A 19,712-nucleotide genomic window follows, 5' to 3' on the forward strand; every position below is an offset into this window, starting at 1 on the left:
CTCCATTTCAGCCCCTAGCCTAGGAACCTCCTTATGCTGTGAGTGCAGCCCTAAAAAGGCAAAAGACAAGAAATAAATAAATAAATAAATAAATTCACCTATCCAGCTTGCACTTGGAATTCTAAAACTCAATATCTCTAAATGTACCTAAGAAGAAAATTACTTTAAAACTTAGAAATTCTAGAAACTTAGAAATTGTAGCAAATGGAAGATGGTATTAGGAGTTTAAGACGGTGATTGCCCAAATTATGGGAAGCATTCGCATTTCCAAGCAAAATGTCTCTCCTAGAATTCAGTGATGTACAATGACAGGATGGTGAGCTTTGTGATTTGTCTCTGCCACATGTTTGTATGGTCTGGTATGCAGTAGGACCACTGTCCTCACAGGGACTCACCCACCAATTAGGATAGAAAATGTTCTTGACACAACTCATTTCCATTTTATCTCGAGGCCACCTGGTTTAGTGAAATGGCCATCCTGAAACTATTTCATTGACCACAAGCCAGTCAAACATTCTGCTGGCAAGTATTAAACATGTCATGATAGCTGTAGAGGATGCCATGCCTCAGCTTTGGGAATCTGATTAAAGAAAGAATGCTCAAATAAGAAAAAAATAAGTTTATGGATAAAACATGTCTCAAACTCATTACCCCAGAACAGACACTTTATTGCCTTATTTGTGTGAAAAACAAGTGAATTTAAAGAGGACTAAATGGTATCCTTTCTGTTGATTGGAATTTTTTCCCCTACAGTTGAACTTCAGAAAGGCACAAGTATGAGAAAGTGAAATATATACATGTATTTCAAACTACTTTTTCCTTTTTTAATGAAATAAGTACATTTTTAAAAAGTGTTAGGAGTTGCTGCTGTGGTGCAGTGGGTTAAGAATCCAACTGCAGGAGTTCCCATTGTGGCACAGCGGAAACAAATCTGACTAGGAACCATGAGGTTGTGGATTTGATCCCTGGCCTCACTCAGTGGGTTAAGTTTCTGGCATTGCCATGAGCTGTGGTGTAGGTTGTAGACGTGGCTCGGATCCCCAGCTGCTGTGGCATAGGCCAGCAGCTGTAGCTCGGATTGGACCCCTAGCCTGGGAACCTCCATATTTTGAGGGTATGGCCCTAAAAAGCAAAAAAAAAAAGAAAAAAAAGAAAAAGAAGAAGAATCCGACTGTAGCGGCTTGGGTCTCTGAAAAGGCACAGGTTCAATCCTTGGCCCAGGGCATTGGGTTAAGGATCCAGCACTGCTGCCCCTGCAGCTTGAATTCAGTTCCTGGCCTGGGAACTTCCATGCGCCCTGGAGCCACCAAAAAAAAAATTGTTATTATGATGACAAAATAGATTATTTTCTTTCTTTCTTTCTTTTCTTTTTTTTTTTTTTTTTTGTCTTTTTAGGGCCGCACCCTTAGCATATGGAGGTTCCCAGGCTAGGGGTCCAGTTGGAGCAATAGCTGCCAGCCTATGCCACAGCCACAGCAATGTTGGATCCTAGCCAAGACTGTGACCTACACCACGGCAGACGGCAATGCCAGATTCTTAACCCACTGAGTGAGGCCAGGAATCAAACCGATGTCCTCATGGATGCCAATGGGGTTCGTTAGACAGGAACTCCATTTTTTTGTCTTCTTCTTTTTTTTTTTTTTAGATTATTTTCCTTAGAATATTAGGCGGCTCTTTGGTGATGCTATCCTTTTTTTTTTCTTTTTTTCTTTTTTTTATGGTCTTGAAATATCTTCTCTTATCCCTCATACTTTAAAGAGGATTGTTCTTTAGAAAAGAGAAATGAGTATGAGAAACCTAGTGCTAGTTTCAGCTGGAAAGGTTTCAAAGTTCGGCTAATGTTTAATGGTGTACTTTGATAATACTATCCAGTTACAGAATAGCACTCTCTTGATAGTAAGGACTCAGTCTAGTATGCAGGGACACCTTCTAAAAAGAGCAAAGAAACAAAATGTTCTTTGTATAAAATGCACTTTGACCCATAAACTGAAAATAGTAGACAGAATTAATAGCAACATGAAATTTTCCAGTAAAACTTGTTTGAAGGTTACTTTGGGGAGAAGTGGCTTATAGTAGTAGATCTGAGTGACTGAGCTATTTGGTGAAAAACAAAACTAAATTTATAATTGAGTAATTAATATTTTCTACTAAAATAGGGAAGATTAGAAGGAAGTGGCCAGAGACAGGACAATAATGAAGAATCATAAATTAAAGGAAGGATTGGAAAATCAGAAAAAGTTTAATAGAAAGAAACAAGAGCTGCAGAAATTTACATTTACAATCTTCGGTTTGTTGGATGTTCACTTGAAAATGGGTTAAAGAAAAATTATTAAGAAAAGTAGTCTTCCCAAAATCATAGAATTTCTTTCTGGGCGTTCCCGTCATAGCGCAGTGGTTAACAAATCCGACTAGGAACCATGAGGTTGCGGGTTCAATCCCTGGCCTTGCCCAGTGGGTTAAGGATCTGGCGTTGCCATGAGCTGTGGTGTAGGTCGCAGATAAGGCTCAGATCCACGTTGTTGTGGCTGTGGCTGAGGCCGGCAGCTGTAGCTCCGATTAGACCCCTACCCTGGGAACCTCCATATGCCGCAGGACAAGGCCCTACAAAAGGCAAAAAGACCAAAAAAAAAAAAAAAATTGCTTTCTTTTTAGGAGAAAAAGTGAGTGTATGAAATTTGTAAACATGTCTTTTGTGGGGAAGGGAAGGAAGGGGACAGATGATTTTAAAGGAGAGAGCTTGTGCCCTCTCACTCTCACTCTTGCTCATTCATATTGAGAATCAGAAATTAATCTTTTTCAAACTATTCAAAAGGATATTCAAGATTCCTATGACTATTAGACACATGATCTTTAAAAAGAAGCAACAGGAGTTCCCCTCATGGTGCAGCGGAAACGAATCCAACTAGGAACCATAAGATTGAGGGTTCAATCCCTGGCCTCACTCAGTGGTTAAGGATCCAGCGTTGCTTTGAGCTGTAGTGTAGGCCAGCAGCTACAGATCAATTAGACCTCTAGCCTGGGAACCTCCATATGTCCCAGTTGTGGCACTAAAAAGCAAAAAAAAAATAAATAAATAATAAATCTGTTTAAAAAAATAAATAAAAAATAAAAAGAAACAATAGATTAGCAGTATGCTAAGTGCAGTGCTTCCCAACCAGAGGGATTTATCCCCCGGGGGACATTGGGTGATATCTACAGACATTTCTTCTTATGTTGTCTTGATATGGGACATGCTACCAGCATCTAGTGGGTAGGCCAGAGATGCAGCTGTACATCATACAATGCACAAGACAGCCTCTCAAAACCAAGAATTATGCAGCTTGTTGTCAATAGTGCTGAGGTTGAGAAATCCTAGTGCAGTGGAAATAACATGGCTCTGGAATCCGACAGAAGTGGTTCTGAATCCCAGCTCTAATTCTTATTAGTTATGTGACCTTGAGGATATATATAATGATATCTCAAAAATATGTAAATATATTTTGGCTGAATGAATATATTAATTTCAAGTCTCAATGTCTTCATGTATAAAATGGTAGTGATAACACCTATCTCATGAATGAATAGAATGAATAAGAGAATGAGATCATTTGTAGGATTAGAGATAAAGATTATAAAGCACACCCAACATAGTGCCTGGTACGTGTGAATGTTCAGGAAATAGTAAATAAATTGATGGCGATAGTCATAAATAAAATTATGCCAGAGGATACTTCTGCTTTGCCTGCAAGCTTGTCTTCCACCAATCTGGTTACCTGAGTTCTGTTTCCCAACCCAAATCAGGTTACACGACAGATCCATGAGCATGAGCAGGAGAACGAGTTGCGGGAACAGATGTCAGGTTATAAGCGGATGCGGCGCCAGCACCAGAAGCAGCTGATCGCCCTGGAGAACAAGCTGAAGGCTGAGATGGACGAGCACCGCCTCAAGCTACAGAAGGAGGTGGAGACGCATGCCAACAACTCGTCCATCGAGCTGGAGAAGCTGGCCAAGAAGCAAGTGGCTATCATAGAAAAGGAGGTCAGTGTGTGCACCCACGCCCTCATGCCCTGGCCAAGCCAGGCCTCTTGCAGTCAGCAGCATCCCATGAGCAGGAGGCAGGAGTGATGTGCTTTTTGGTGATAGAGGAACAGTTTTGCTTTGGGTGGGGTGGTGAGGAGGTCCAGGTTTTTATGGGGCTACGTAAAATTGTCATTATAAGTTAAAATAGCAACTGAAAGTATTTATTGCATTCTTGTCTATTCAAATATATTCTGAACATCAGCCCATGATCAGGGAGTCTGGTACAAATAAAAAGAAACAAGATGCTTCTATTCCTTTGGAAACTTGCACCATTCAGATCTATTAGTGTGCCTGCCTCACACATGGTTATCATCAAAAGAAAACTGTTCTACAATTAATCCCTTTTAGTGGTGATAATCCCAGCCTACAGTTGATTGGACTGGGGATGGGCATGTGACCAGTGGCAACAAATAACTGATCTGGCTATTGCTTGGCTCTTCTAGGAAACATGTCTCTTCCCCATCCAGGTTCTGAACTAACTATGAGAACAGACATGAGGATATTGCAAATAGAGAGTCAAAAATACTTTATTACTGGAGGTCCCGTCGTGGCACAGTGGAAACAAATATGACTAGGAACCATGAGGTTGCGAGTTCAATCCCTGGCCCTCGCTCAGTGGGTTAAGGATCCAGCATTGCTGTGAGCTGTGGTGTAGGTCACAGACATTGCTCGGATCTGGCATTGCTGTGGCTGTGGTGTAGGCCAGCAGCTGTAGCTCCCATTAGACCCCTAGTCTGGGAACCTCCATGTGCCATGGGTGCGGCCCTAAAAAGACAAAACAAAACAAAACAAACAAACAAACAAAGAAAACTTTATTACTGATAAATGTTAGAAGTGATTTATATCTGAAGGGAAACTGGCCTAATAATACTGAACAAAATTAAACAGACTTGCCTACCCAGACACTGGCAAGTGTTAAACCAGTCACCTTCCCCACCCTCTACCCCACAGATTTACATAGTTTGGAAAAGCAGGGGTGAATTTGTGCTCCCTGGGGAATGACTGGGGACAGAGAGCCAGGGGTGGTTGTGTGCTCACATGCGCTCTCACGCTCCTGCTCTCCCTCTCTCTCTCTTTCTCCCCCTCCCCCCGCCTCCCTCCCTGGAAGGAAACATCAGAATTGTAGAAGCATTCCCCCAAACAGCCATCAATCTATGAGGCAGTCTGGTTTGAAAACCTGTGCCCAAACAGGGATGATGTTGATTAAATAAACCAGTCAGAGTCTTTTTTGGGACTTTTATTTGGTAAATATGTGGAAAGAATTGTTCGTAACAGAAAAGTTGTTGATAATAGAAGCTAAATATGAAAAGATACATAGAACCATGAAGCACAATACCCTCTCTGTTCCCTAAGTATCTCATCTTACATAGGTGCTTCCTCTAGATGGTTCCCTGAAGCTTCAATTTTGCTGCTTTCAGGAGCCAGTATTGATTGGGTTATCTTCTATTTGATCTGTGTTCTGTCCATTTAGGAGCCCCCCAAATGTCCTGATACCCGACTGTTGTGGGCTATAGTAGATGCCTAAGAAAACAAAACGTCATTAACTTTGCATATTATACTAAAGATAACCCAACTGAGAAATCTGATCATTGCAATAATTAGTTAGTTAAATTCTTGGGGAAAAAAACCGGCCAGTCATGGTTATTTATCCATTTTTATAAATTTAGCTCTTGGACCACTAATAATATGATAAAAAATCTTTTATTATAATCCTTAGTTCACCTTTGATCCCATGTATTTTTTATGTGTGCTTAATAAAACATGTTTATGGTTTGCCTTCATATTTTTCCAATAATTTAGAATATATGCTTCAGTGGTAAAATTTTCTTTTTTTTTTAAGCTACAAGAGAATCAAAACAGGTATTTCCTTATCTTATTTTTTATTAAATATTTGTTTAAAAATTGTGCTATTCATCACTTTGGGGCTCTTTTGATGCACTGGCGAATAGAGACAGCTGAATTCCATGTGAGGAACAGTTCATCCTAGATCATATTTGTTATTTTATCAGGCAAAGGTAGCTGCAGCAGATGAGAAGAAGTTCCAGCAACAGATCTTGGCCCAGCAGAAGAAAGACTTGACAACTTTCTTAGAAAGTCAGAAGAAGCAGTATAAGATTTGTAAGGAAAAAATAAAAGAGGTAAGAGTACTAATATTTTCTAGTCATCAAGTTGCTATTACCATGGTTGGAACTTAAAATCAATTCATCTTACGTTGTGAACAATAGTGTAATCCACTGATTCTCAAACTTTCCAGTAGAATCATCTGAAGGAGTTGTTAAAGTAGATTGCTAACCCACTCCTAGATTTTCTGATTCATTGGGTCTGGGGTGAAGTTTGAAATGTACGTTTTGAATAAGTTCCCACGGGATGCTGATGTGCTGGTCCAGGCAACAGACTCTGAACCATTGGTCAGCTCTAAATCATTCTTGCCTGCTGCTGGTTTATTCTCCACACCTCAGCCAGTGATCTTTTCAAACTGTGTCTCATCGTATCACCTTATGATTTTACTATTCACTGGCTTCCCATTGCTCTTAGATCAAAATACTAGAAGTCCTTGTATGGTCAGCTACCAGCCTTCCCTCCAGTCTCACATGACACCAGTGTCCCACCCCGTGCCTATCCCACCCCTAACTGCGCTGTTTCTGCCACAGTGGTCACCTTTTGGTTTCCCAAATGCAAAAAGCTGTGCCCTTCTCCAAGGTCTTTGCTTGTAGTCTTTTTCTTCCACCAGGGTGCTTTCCCCACCCCAGTCCCAGTCCCTCCTCAACCTCCTGTAAGACTAAAGATTGTCTGCTAGTACCAAAACTTAAATTTCACTTCCCCAGGGAAGTCTTTCCTGACAACCTTGACCGAGACAGGTACCTCTGGTATTTTTACACTAATTTTCAATTTTAATTTTTTTTGGGTGATTATTTGAGCTATTTTACCCTATTAGCCAGTAAGCAATAAGAGCAAAGACTATGTCTTTTTTTTTTCCATGACTATATCTCTGTGTCTAGTACATATGAATATTTGATAAATGAGTGATGGATTCTTGAATGTTTGGTTGAAGATCTCTAGTGGACTTAGGGAGTTCCCCCGAGGAATTACATCTTGATCTGAAAGCTCAGATTTCTTCAGTTCTTCTTTTACCATTACTTAGAGGTGACTTGCCTGCAGTTCCATAGACTTTCCTTCTCATAAGACAGGATTTCTTATTTGTAGACTGCTCATATATTAAGTTTTAATAAAATTTAGATAGGATCTTGTTTTAGTATATGAAATCATTCATTCGAACTCATATTCTAAGTTAACAATATGGGACTTAGCAAGGTTCCTCTCCATTTCTTTTTTATTAGGAAGTGAAAGTAAATACATTGGGGTGAGCCTCAGGATCTTGTGCCCTGCCCAGATGAGTCACTGGTAATTTCTTAGAGCGATAGAAATTTGTATTTGATCCACACTGTCAAAGTGGCAAGACTCTCTGATGACCCTGTAAGGTCTAGAAAACCAAGCTGCAGAAGGAAATAGCCCAACCAAAAAGGTTCACTTGCTCTCCATTTAGTTATTGTTTAAGTCTAATTATTATTTCATAATAAGAAGATGTTGCTGGATCACAGAGATAACCTTGGTTTTTAAATTAGAAATTTTGGACTTTCCTCAACTGCAAAAAGATTCTTATTTCTAACTCCTTGTGTCCACTCCTGTTCTGGAGACCACACTTAATCGCTGCAGCCACCATTTTGAGGGTTGTACTCTAAGGTATTGGGAGATTTGCCTGGACTCCACCTTTAGAAGGTTTTCCCACAGAACAGCTTTGGAGAGTCCCCACTCACTCCTCAGGCATGGGGCTGTTTTTGGTTCACCACATTCAGCTTTATGAGTGCAAGATACCACCTAAATGTGCAAGTCCTTCACCGTGCTTATGAAGAAAAACAAGCCTAAACCCAATTTAAGATAGCCTCAATAAACCTTTCTCTGCGAAGTTAGTGAACAGATAGGCAGGAGCCATTAGAAGCCTTCCAGTAACAAAATCAGTGCTACTCCTTACAAAGTAAAAAGCTTAGTTCGGACTACTGAAAGTGGCATGTATATTTAGGTATTGGTGTACTTAAAGGTATTGTCCTTGGGATGACAAAACCATCTCTATTATCCCCACTGTGGATAGGTTTCAGGAGTGGGGGTAATACAGGATGATGGATGGTCCAGAAATCATTTATTTTTGATTTTAGAGTGAATTTTATGATCATATTTGAATTTGGGGGTGCAGTATAGTGGTTAATGTCAAACCTAGTAGTGATGTCATGTAGTCTCATCAAGAGATGAGTCCACCAGCCTTCCTGTTGTGATCCCAGCTCACTCCATGCTGGAAACAGCTCTTGCATTTGTTGATTCCAGTATTTCATTTGAGGCTTCACTGGAACAGGAAAGTTGAAAGTTGACTTACAAAGACTTCTTGGATAAGTGCAAAAACAATCTAAATAGTGTATGTGTCCGTATCATAAAACATTATATAAAATAGGTATTAGCAATTAAAGGAGATTTCAGCTGAGTAGTTAACCAAATAGTATAGGTCCAGCCTTTAAGTATGAACAACGGTTGCCCTGTGCTTTTTCAAAAGTTGTCTTCTTACTTTCCCTGTAGACTAACATCTTTTTCACTGTTCTGATTTACTGCCTTCTACCCTTTACCCACATGATCTGGAACAATTATGAATTCAATCCTTTTGAAAATATAGGTGGGGGAGTTCCCATTGTGGCTCAACAGGTTAAGGGCCTGACTAATATCCATGAGGATATGGGTTTGATCCCTGGCCGCACTCAGTGAGTTAAGGATCTGCCATTGCCATGGGTTGTGGTGTAGATACAGATGAGGCTTGGATCCAGCATTGCTGTGGCTGTGGCATAGGCTGGCAGCTGCAGCTCCAATTAAACCCGTAGCCCAGGAACTTCCATATACTGCAGGTGCAGCCCTAAAAATGAAAAAGAAGAAGAAGAAAGGCTGTATTTTATTTTAAAAAAAGAAAAAGAAAGAAAGAAAAGGAAATATAGGTGGCTTATTTACCCTCTAATAAGAAATAAAGAATGCTTTTTCCTGAAATTCATACTGGTGACATTTGCAGCGTTACCTCCCGTCAGTGAAATCTGCCTACTTCTCTCAGTCTTGTCACTACCTTTGTCTAAGCTACGATCATCTCTCGCCTGGACCTTTGCAATAGCTTCCTTGCTGTCTCCATGGACACGCTCTTGCTTTCTTCATTCTGTTCTCCACAGCCAGTCATCTTTTCAAAATGCATCTCATTATGACACCCCCACATGTATAAAATCCATTTCTCCTGTGCTAACCAGTGTCTTTAACTTGTACTGGAAGGCTTCTAATGGCTCCTGCCTACCTGTTCAGCCTCATCTCACATCACACGGCACCCCCTACCCTGGCCTTCTCTCAGTTCCTTGAATGTACCATGTTTCAGTTAACTCACCCTAAAGGTTTTACACATGTGGTTTCTTCTGCCCAGAGTATTCTTTCCTCTCCTTTCTCACTGGTTAAACTCCTACAGATTTTTCAAATTTCAGCTTAGTTGTTACCAAGTTCAAATATTGTTTATTAACCCTCCTTTAACCAAGTGCTTCCACTTCACAGTAGTTAACTTCAGTAATCTTCAGTTCATATCAATTGTTCTTTAATTTTTGTCTCTATACCGTAAAGCCCCATGATGGCAGATACCATGCTTGTTTGCTCACAGTTGTATCCTTGGCCTTGCACAGTACCTCTTGCATGATAGGAACTCAATAAGTGTGTGTTGATTGGGTGTACTCATTAATTTTGAGCACGAGAACCCAAAGACATGAAAACTAAGAAGTCTTTCAATACTCAGTCGATAAAGAAAGGGGGAAGTGAGGGGAGTGTGTGTGCCACACCAAGCCTTTCTGAACTTACAAAATAATAATGCTTTCAAAATAATTTAATCTACCATAGCAATAAGCTTTCATAGTTCCTCTTGCCTGATGACACTCATGTTTTTTTTTGGTTTTTGTTTCTCTCTGTTTTTGTGAAGGAGATGAATGAGGACCATAGCACACCCAAGAAAGAAAAGCAGGAGCGGATATCCAAGCATAAAGAGAACTTGCAGCACACACAGGCCGAAGAGGAAGCCCACCTTCTCACTCAGCAGAGACTGTACTACGACAAAAACTGTCGTTTCTTCAAGCGGAAAATAATGATCAAGCGGCATGAGGTGGAGCAGCAGAACATTCGGGAGGTATTTGCTATGTTCATAACTCTTGTCATTGACTTATGAGACAGTAAGGTTTGTGAGGATCCTGACCATGTCTGTTTTGTCCATTCCTATATCCTTCACCTTGTAGGCTTCAGCCATGCCTGACACAAAGTAGATGTGCAAAACTGCCAGAGAACTAATTTACCACTGATAAGAGAAAGCCCATTTACAGAGCAAGGAATCAACTTGTTCCAAATAAATGTAACAGAATTTTCTTGAACACCTATTATATATTACAAGCCATATCATGTAGTGGAGAATCAAAAATAAGTAGGATAGGAGTTCCTGTCGTGGCGCAGTGGTTAACGAATCCGACTAGGAACCATGAGGTTGCGGGTTCGGTCCCTGCCCTGGCTCAGTGGGTTAGTGATCCGGCGTTGCCGTGAGCTGTGGTGTAGTTTGCAGACGCAGCTCGGATCCCGCGTTGCTGTGGCCCTGGCGTAGGCCGGTGGCTACAGCTCCGATTGGACCCCTAGCCTGGGACCCTCCATATGCCGCAGGAATGGCCCAAGAAATACCAAAAAGACAAAAAAAAAAAAGGTAAGAAAGAGAATTTTTGCTGTTAGCCTATTTGTCAAAGACTTGCATTTTTGTAATTCTACATGAAACACTTAAATAACAGACTGGTGCTCTACAGTTAATTCATTCAGTCATCCAGCACTTAGAGAGTCCCTTCTTTCTGCCAGACACTGTGCTAGAGATGCTAGGACAACTGAGAAGTGATCCTCCCTGATTTCAAGTAGCCCCAAGTCTAAGAGGAGAAAAAGACATGTAGCAGACTAATTGCAATGTAATATGTTAGGTAGAGTAATAGACATAAATAAACTATCGTGGGCATGTAGTCATGAAAGGGCTTGGAGGATTCCGTGGTTGAGGGGATTTGGGGGTTCTGGGTCTGTGGAGTGGAGTGTCAGAACAAGAGTAGTTGGGAGCAGAATGAAGAGTCTTGATTCTTAAAGCAAGACTTTTTTTTTTAATGGCTGCACCCACAGCATATGCAAATTCCTAGGCCAGGAACTGAATCCTAGCCACAGCTGTGACCTATACCACAGCTGTGGCAACACGAGATCCTTTTACCAGCTGTGTCTTAGCGGGGACTCCAAAGCAAGAGTTTTAGATTTCAGCCTGAAGGCAGTTGCATGGGCACAGAGGATTCTAAGCAGGAATGACAATTAGAGTTTTCTTTGTTTTGAAGAGTTAATACCTCAATGTGAAGGCAGGCTAGAGTAGTTAGAAACAGAGTACAATGACATCAGCTAGGATGCCCTTTCTCTAGTTCCACCTGGAACAGGTAGTGGCAATAGAGATTAGATCTGAGTGACATTTCTGAAGCAGAACTGACAGTAATTCAAACCAAATGCTGTGAGAATTTCAGAAGAAGGAAGAGTCAAAAATGAATTCAGGAGTTCCCATCATAGTGCAGTGGTTAACGAATCCGACTAGGAACCATGAGGTTGCAGGTTTGATCCCTGGCCTTGCTCAGTGGGTTAAGGATCCAGCGTTGCCGTGAGCTGTGGTGTAGGTCATAGATGCGGCTTGGATCCCAAGTTGCTGTGGCTCTGGCGTAGGCCGGTGGCTACAACTCTGATTTGACCCCTAGCCTGGGAACCTCCATATGCCGTGGGAGCGGCCCTAGAAAAAGCAAAAAGACAAAAAAAAAAAAAAAGTTAAAACAACAAATTAAAAAAAAAGTGAATTCAGAGTTTCTAATTTGGGGAATTGGATGAATATGATGTTATTCACTGAGATGAGGAATACAGAATGTGATTCAGTTTCAGATACAAAGTTCAGTAGGAAACCATTATGACCTGGGTAATCCTAAAAGCTCTCAAATGAGGTAGCACGTTAATGAAAATATCAAAGTTTGATTAAACAAAAAAATCCAGTGTTAGCCTGCATGAGGGAAACAAGCACTCAAGGCACATTTAATGGGAGTGTGAATTGGTGTAAGTTTTTTGGAGAGTGGTATTCAAATGGGAGGGGAAAAGGGTGGAGCACACTCGAATTTTTTGAACACATATAACATGGGCCACACTCAGGTTCTTTATCTGTGTTATCTCATCTTACTGGAAAAGGGAGAAGTGGCAGAATATTTTTGAGCCAGGCACTGAGTGATGTGGCTAAAATTCTGCTTTAAAAGATTAGCCCAGTTTGATGGTGAGGCACAGATTGACTACAGTGTGTATTGTCTGTGGAGGCAATACTGCCTGGGGGGGGTGTTCTTCTGGGGGAGGGACTTAGATATTGCAACGGCTTGTTGCCCACAGAACATAAGAAGATGTACAATATACATGTGGTATTAACATTGCAGTGGTGAGGATAATCTGAGAAGGGGGAAGTCTAAAGACGCTCCTGAGGAGTTACCTGGTGGCCTAGCAATTAAGAATCCGGCATTGGGGGAGTTCCTGTTGTGGCACAGTGGTTAATGAATCTGACTAGGAACCATGAGGTTGCGGGTTCTATCCCTGGCCTTGCTCAGTGGGTTAAAGATCCGGCGTTGCCGTGAGCTGTGGTGTAGGTCGCAGATGCGGCTCGGATCCTGCGTTGCTGTGGCTCTGGCGTAGGCCGGCAGCTACAGCTCCGATTAGACCCCTAGCCTGGGAACCTCCATATGCCGTGGAAGCGGCCCAAGAAATGGCAAAAAGACCAAAAAAAAAAAAAAAAAAAAAAAAAAGAATCCAGCATTGTTCCTGCTGTGACTTGGGTTTGATCCTTATCCCGGGAATTTCACATGTTCCAAGTACAGCCAAAACAAATTTTTTTTTTTTTAATAAAAATGAAATGGTTCCTGATGGGGACAGTAATGGAAAGGGGGAAAAAGGCTGAGAAACATTGAATTAGAGGGAAGAAACTAAAAGCAAAGAGATCAGGTAGTAGGAAATTAGAGTATAGGCAAAGATAGCAGTGATAGCTGGCAAAAGAGATGAGTTTGAAACATTTCAGTTTAAAATAAGCAAGACTTGGCATGCAGTAGGATATGAGAGAAAAGATGAGGCTAGAAGCAAAGTTATTTCTAAGGTTTAAGACTTGGGGAAATGGGAGATCTTGTCAAGGCTCAGCGGAAACAAATCCGACTAGGAACCATGAGGTTGTGAGTTTGATCCCTGGCCTCGCTCAGTGGGTTAAGGATCCGTTGTTGCCATGAGCTGTGGTATAGGTCATAGACGCGGCTTGCATCTGGCGTTGCTGCATAGGCCGGCAGCTGTAGCTCCGAGTAGACCCTAGCCTGGGAACCTCCATATGCCTTGAGTGTGGCCCTGAAAAGACAAAAGACAAAAAAAAAAAAAAAAGACTTGGGGAAATGTATGTAGATTTGGGCCCAAACAAAGAAGCTTAGAGAGAGGTATTGGTTAAGAAACTGATTAAATTCAGTACTACACATGTTGGTTTGTTAGAAGGCAAAAAATTCCAAATTTGAAAGTCCAGTAACCAGTTGGAAACAAGGTATTTGGGATTCTTTTCATCTGGCAATTATTATTTTTATTCTAGTATCATATATTTAGAAGAAGTCTGAGGCTAAGGGGACAATTAATGCCAATAAAAGCTATGGAATTATTTCCCAAAATTATAAACTATATTCATGACTTCATTAGTATCTGATTCTAACCAATTGAATGAAGACTAACTATACAAGGGTATATTTCTTAAGAGTCTAGATTTTCCTTTATTTAGTCTTATTCCAGAGCTGCCTTCTTGAAAATGTTCAAAGTTTTTTCCTTCTATTTACAAAAGTAATAAAAGAACATCGGAGTTCCCATTGTGGCACAGTGGTTAACAAATCCGACTAGGAACCTCGAGGTTGCTGGTTCAATCCCTGGCCTTGCTCAGTGGGTTAAGGATCTGGTGTTGCCGTGAGCTATGGTGTGGGTCACAGATGCGACTTGGATCCCGAATTGCTGTGGCTCTGGCGTAGGCCAGTGGCTATAGCTCCAATTAGACCCCTAGCCTGGGAACCTCCATATGCCGCAGGAGTGGCTCAAGAAAAGGCAAAAAGACAAAAACAAAAACAAAAAAAAAATTGAAAAGGGCACATATAGCAAAACCCTGAATAGTGAAAGTGCTTGATAATCTCATCCCACCCATTTCCTACTCTGAGGCAGTCACATTAATTTGGAAGATTTTTTCATGTATGTGTTTATATATATACAGCTTATATATTATATATAACATTAACTTTACAAAAATAAGACTACATTAGTATCAGTGGGTTTGTTTTATTTGCAAGCAATAGAAACAAACTCTGGCTGACTGAGTATGGAAAGGAATTTATTGGAAGGACATAGGGTAGATGACAGAGCTGGAGACCCAAGCTGGGAAAACAACTTCTGTGACCTAGAGCTAATGGACATTCCTCCAGGTACTGCCATTTGTATGTACCTCCTCCAGCCATGTTTCATCTTTGTATCATTTGTGCTTAAGATTCAAATTCCTAGGAGGGATAGAACTTGTTTGGATAATGTGCTTATTTGCTTATTCAGTAGTCTCTCTGATTCCAGATAGGGTGGAGTAACCTTCTCAAGCAAAAAGAGGAGCCTATTAACAAAAGCAGGGGAGATGGATACTGAACCTACAGAAATGTCCACTCTTCTGTTTTGTAACTCTTTTTTTTTCTTTTCCATTTACCATCTAGGACATACAACTCTGCCTCATTCTTTTTAACCATCGATCGTTTGGGGTTTTTTTTTGTTGGTGGTGGTGGTGGTGGGTTTTGTTTTTGTTTTTGTTTTTGTTTTTGTTTTTTTTTGGTAAAGCTATAGAATAATTTATTTAATAAGGTACTTCTCAGTAGATATTTTGTTGAAGTGGTGCAGTATTACCAACAGTGCTACAGAGAACATCTTTGTACACATCTTTTTATGTGTATGGAAGTATTATGTAGGAGATAGTATTCTCAGAAGTAGAATTTCTGGATCAGGGTGGATACACTTAAATTTTTTTTTTTTTTTAATCTTTTTGTCTATTTGGGGTTGCTCCCATGGCTTAGGGAAGTTCCCAGGCTAGCGATTGGATTGGAGCTTTAGCTGCCAGACTACACCACAGCCACAGCAATGCGGGATCTGAGCTGAGTCTGCGACCTACACCACAGCTAATGGCAATGCCAGACCCCCAGCTCACTGAGCGAGACCAGGGATCGAACCTGGATCCTCAGGGATACTACTTGGATTCATTTCCACTGTGCCACAATGGGAACTCCAACACCAATCCTCTAACCCACTGTGCCCGGCTGATCTAACCGACACCTCTATAGCAATCTGATGTGCAATAGTCAGATTCTTACCCCACTAAGTCACAGCGGGAACTCCTAAAATATTTAATAGATATTGCCAAATTGCCCTCTAAGGATTTATAACTCCCACCTACAAAGATGACCTGTTTCCTCTACTTAGCCCAAAGTGAGTATTAGCCATACTTTTAATTAATGAGAACATTTTAAAGGATCCTCATAGGTTGAGGTGAGCCTCTTTTCCAACCAGTTATGAAACTAAGAACTGAGGAGTTCCTGTCATGGCTCTGTGGTTAATGAATCCGACTAGGAACGATGAGGTTGTAAGTTCGATCCCTGGCCTCACTCAGTGGGTTAAGGATCCAGCATTGCCATGAGCTGTGGTGTAGGTCGCAGACAAGGCTCAGATCCTGTGTTGCTGTGGCGCTGGCATAGGCTGGTTGCTACAGCTCCGATTCGATCCCTAGCCTGGGAACCTCCATATGCCTTGGGTGCGGCCCTGTAAAGACAAAAAAAAAAAAAAAAACTGAAGCTAGGAAAACATTAAATGTCATAGGCTAACAACATCTCCACTTAAAAGTTTGAATTCTAGTTCTTACTCAGTGTCTATGGGCATGGGCACAAAAAATTTGACTGAAGTCAAATCATTTGCTTTTAAAGAAGTCAATAGTGCTTCCACTGAAACTTAAATAGAATGGGAGTTTCCATGTGGCTCAGTGGGTTAAAGATAGATGTTGTCACTGCAATGGCTTGGGATACTGCTGTGCCTCAGGTTCGAACCCTGGCCCAGGAACTTCCACATGCCATGGGCACAGCCAAGGGAAAAAAAAAAGAAATTATATAATCACATGTTAGCCTCTCAATTCCCAAATTCCTTACTATCATATGTAAAAGAGGTAAATTCTGGCAATCTTACTCCTGCATAGAGTTGCATCTAGGATTACACAAGATATATGAAATCACTTTTAAAAATGTAAAGTACATTACACACTATTATGTAGGTACAGCAATGGGCTCATAATAAGCTGAATGTTTCTTCCCATGGTTTAAAATATCATAGGCAGCTTACCAACTTACATCTCAGTAACTCAGATGTATGAGTTACTGTTCTCTTTAAAGGTAAAGAGAACGACTTGAAATTATAACAGAAAAACCATTTCAGTACCATGTGTCTCTCACTTTTTAAATAGTTTATGAAAACTAGGAGTTCCCGTTATGGCGCAGTGGTTAAAGAATCCGACTAGGAACCATGAGGTTGCGGGTTCGGTCCCTGCCCTGGCTCAGTGGGTTAACGATCTGGCGTTGCCGTGAGCTGTGGTGTAGGTTGCAGACGTGGCTGGGATCCCGCATTGCTGTGGCTCTGGCGTAGGCCGGCAGCTACAGCTCCGATTAGACCCCTAGCCTGGGAACCTCCATATGCCGCGGGAGCAGCCCTAGAAATGGCAAAAAGACAAAAAAAAAAAAAAAATAGTTTATGAAAACTAGATTTAAATTATTTTATGCCAGATATTCACTGCTGAATACAGAAAAATAATACTGACATGTTTATAAATTCTGAAGCATTTTTTTAAGGTCTGTCTTTTCATCTTCACAAGAATGGTAGTACACGATGGTACTATTATCCTTACTTTATCCCTGAGGAAACTAAAATGTAGATTTAAAATCTTGCCTAATGCCTTTTTTTTTTTTTTTTTTTGTGGGTTGTTTTTTTTTTTTTTTTGTGGGTTTTTTTTTTTTTTTCGGTCATTTCAGGGTCGCACCTGCGGCATATGGAGGTTCCCAGGCTAGGGGTCTAATAGGAGCTGTAGCTGCCGGCCTACGCCAGAGCCACAGCAATGCCGGATCCGAGCCTTGTCTGCGACCTACACCACAGCCACGGCAACGCCGGATCCTTAATCCACTGAGTGAGGCCATGGTTCCTAGTCGGATTTGTTTCCGCTGCATCACAATGGGAACTCCAAAATCTTGCCCAAAGCCACATAATAATGAGTCAGCAAAAAAGCTGAAACTGACTCACACCCTGAATTATTTCACCATTGCTTCTCAAACTTTAGTATATATCAGAATTATCTGGGTGGCATGTTATTAAGACCAATTGATTCTAACTCAGGTAATTCTGATGCAGGTATTTTGTAGACAGCATCCTGAAGCGTTCTGTTAAACAGAAAGAGAAGCATTTGTTTTCTTCTAAAATTGTTGTTTGCTTTGTGTCTCCCCCTCCCCCTCCTGCCATGAATTTTGGGACTCTGGGCAGCTCCGACTCAGTTCGAACTTCTCTATTTAGGGAAACGTAGGTATAAATGCTCAATATTGGGACTCCTGGTACTCAAAGGTTGAAAAATGACAAGAGTGACCTAGGATCAGAACCTTTACCCATTGAATGGGCTTTCCTTGGCTTTAGTCTCTGAGAGGGCCTCACCAGCCTTTGGTGCCACCTAGGGGCCAGTTAGTGATTTTAAAAGAAGCTATTTGATGGTCCAGGTAAGGAATAAAGGAAAAGAGGCTAGAGGAAGATGTTCTAGAGGTTATCTTTTATTCCTTATAATAAGTGTAAATTGCATTTATACTTTGGATATTTTCCCTGCTAAAAAATTAGCCCATGAGGCAATGTCCTTTTTCACTGCCCCATCTTTAGTGCCTAAAACAATACCTGACACATAGGGCACTGGTGCTCAACAAATGTTTGTTTAATAATGAATGATTAGCAACTTGGCTCCAGGAATAGATAGATGTTGTGCTGTTTAAAGGAATTCTCTTCAAACAGAAGGAAGGCCCAAGTATGCACAATATTCTGAGCCACACCAATATGCAATATTGATATCTCTGTGAAGATGAACTTGCATTTTCTCCCATAGAGGATACCATTGGAGAAGAGAGGCACCCTATTATTCTGTAAAGTTCAGCTAAAGGCTTTCTCCTTTCCATGACCTTCTTTTTTTTTTTTTTCCTCTAGCCTTCTGGGGGTATATTCTATCGTTTGTGGTCTTAATTGGTTCATTTAAACTTTTTGGGTTTTTTTTGCTTTTTTATGGCTGCACCTGTGGCATATGGAAGTTCCCAGGCTAGGGGTCAAATTGGAGCTACAGCTGCTGGCCTACACCACAGCCATAGCAACGCCAGATCCGAGCTGTGTCTGTGATCTACACCACAGCTCATGGCAACGCCAGATCCTTAACCCACTGAGCGAGGCCAGGGATTGAACCCACAACTTCATGGTTTCATTCAGATGAAATGGTTGGTTTCATTTCCGTTGTGCCACAATGGAAACTCCCTTTTTTTTTTTAATGATTTCTATTTTTCCCATTATAGCTGGTTTACAGTGTTCTGTCAATTTTCTACTGTATAGCAAGGTGACCCAGTCACACATACATATATACATTCTTTTTCTCACATCATCATCCTCCATCATAAGTAACTAGATATAGTTCCCAGTGCTATACAGCAGGATCTCATTCTTTGACCTTCTTAACACTCATTTCAAAAATCTTACAGCATAAGATCTTTACCTCTTTTATGTCATTTTTCACTTCAAACCTTGTACCTTTTTTTTTTTTTTTTTTTTTTTTTTTTGCTTTTTGGGGCCACGCCCACAGCATATGGAGGTTCCCAGGCTAGGGGTCTAATCGGAGCTGTAGCTGCTGGCCTACGCCACAGCCACAGCAACGCCAGATCCAAGCCTCATCTGCGACCTATAGCACAGCTCATGGCAAGGCCGGATCCTTAACCCACTGAGTGAGGCCAGGGATTGAACCCACAACCTCATGGTTCCTAGTCGGATTCATTTCCACTGCACCACAACGGGAACTCCCTTGCACTTTTTAAAAATTTTTTACATATAAAACATTTCCCTATATTAATCAAACTTCTTTTGTTTGCATGTTACTGAAGTTTATTTGAGCTGGCTTAAACCAAAACTGAAGAATTGGCTCCAGAAATACAGAAAAGTTTCATAAAACCCAGTGGCAGTAACACAGTTGGATCTACAAGGAGAGCTTAGAACCAGTGAGGAATTTGGACATCAGTTTACTCCCTGTACTTCTTTTGCCTCTCTTTTTCACTCTCCTTGCTCCAAAGCCCAGCTTTCTTTAGTCCTCAGTCCTCATAGCAGTGGGTAGCTACCTCATATGTAGTTTTAATACACTCCTCAGTTCTAGCCACTCATAGAGATTAAAT

General features: G+C 41.0%; 1 protein-coding gene across 1 annotated transcript in view; it reads left to right on the plus strand.

Annotated features, from left to right (window-relative positions):
• TAOK3 (TAO kinase 3) overlaps positions 1-19,712 on the plus strand; it is a 181,895-nt gene that overhangs the window by 148,352 nt on the left and 13,831 nt on the right. Inside the window, exons 15-17 of the mRNA XM_003483429.5 lie at positions 3,781-4,017; positions 6,069-6,197; positions 10,094-10,297. Of these exons, the coding sequence (XP_003483477.1) occupies positions 3,781-4,017; positions 6,069-6,197; positions 10,094-10,297 (570 nt within the window). The remainder of the gene's footprint in view (positions 1-3,780; positions 4,018-6,068; positions 6,198-10,093; positions 10,298-19,712) is intronic.

Source organism: Sus scrofa, chromosome 14, assembly GCF_054392235.1.
Source record: "Sus scrofa isolate SSC_HxYL_T2T_F1_AM1 chromosome 14, Sscrofa_HxYL_maternal_Yorkshire_Landrace_v2.0, whole genome shotgun sequence".
NCBI lineage: Eukaryota > Metazoa > Chordata > Mammalia > Artiodactyla > Suidae > Sus > Sus scrofa.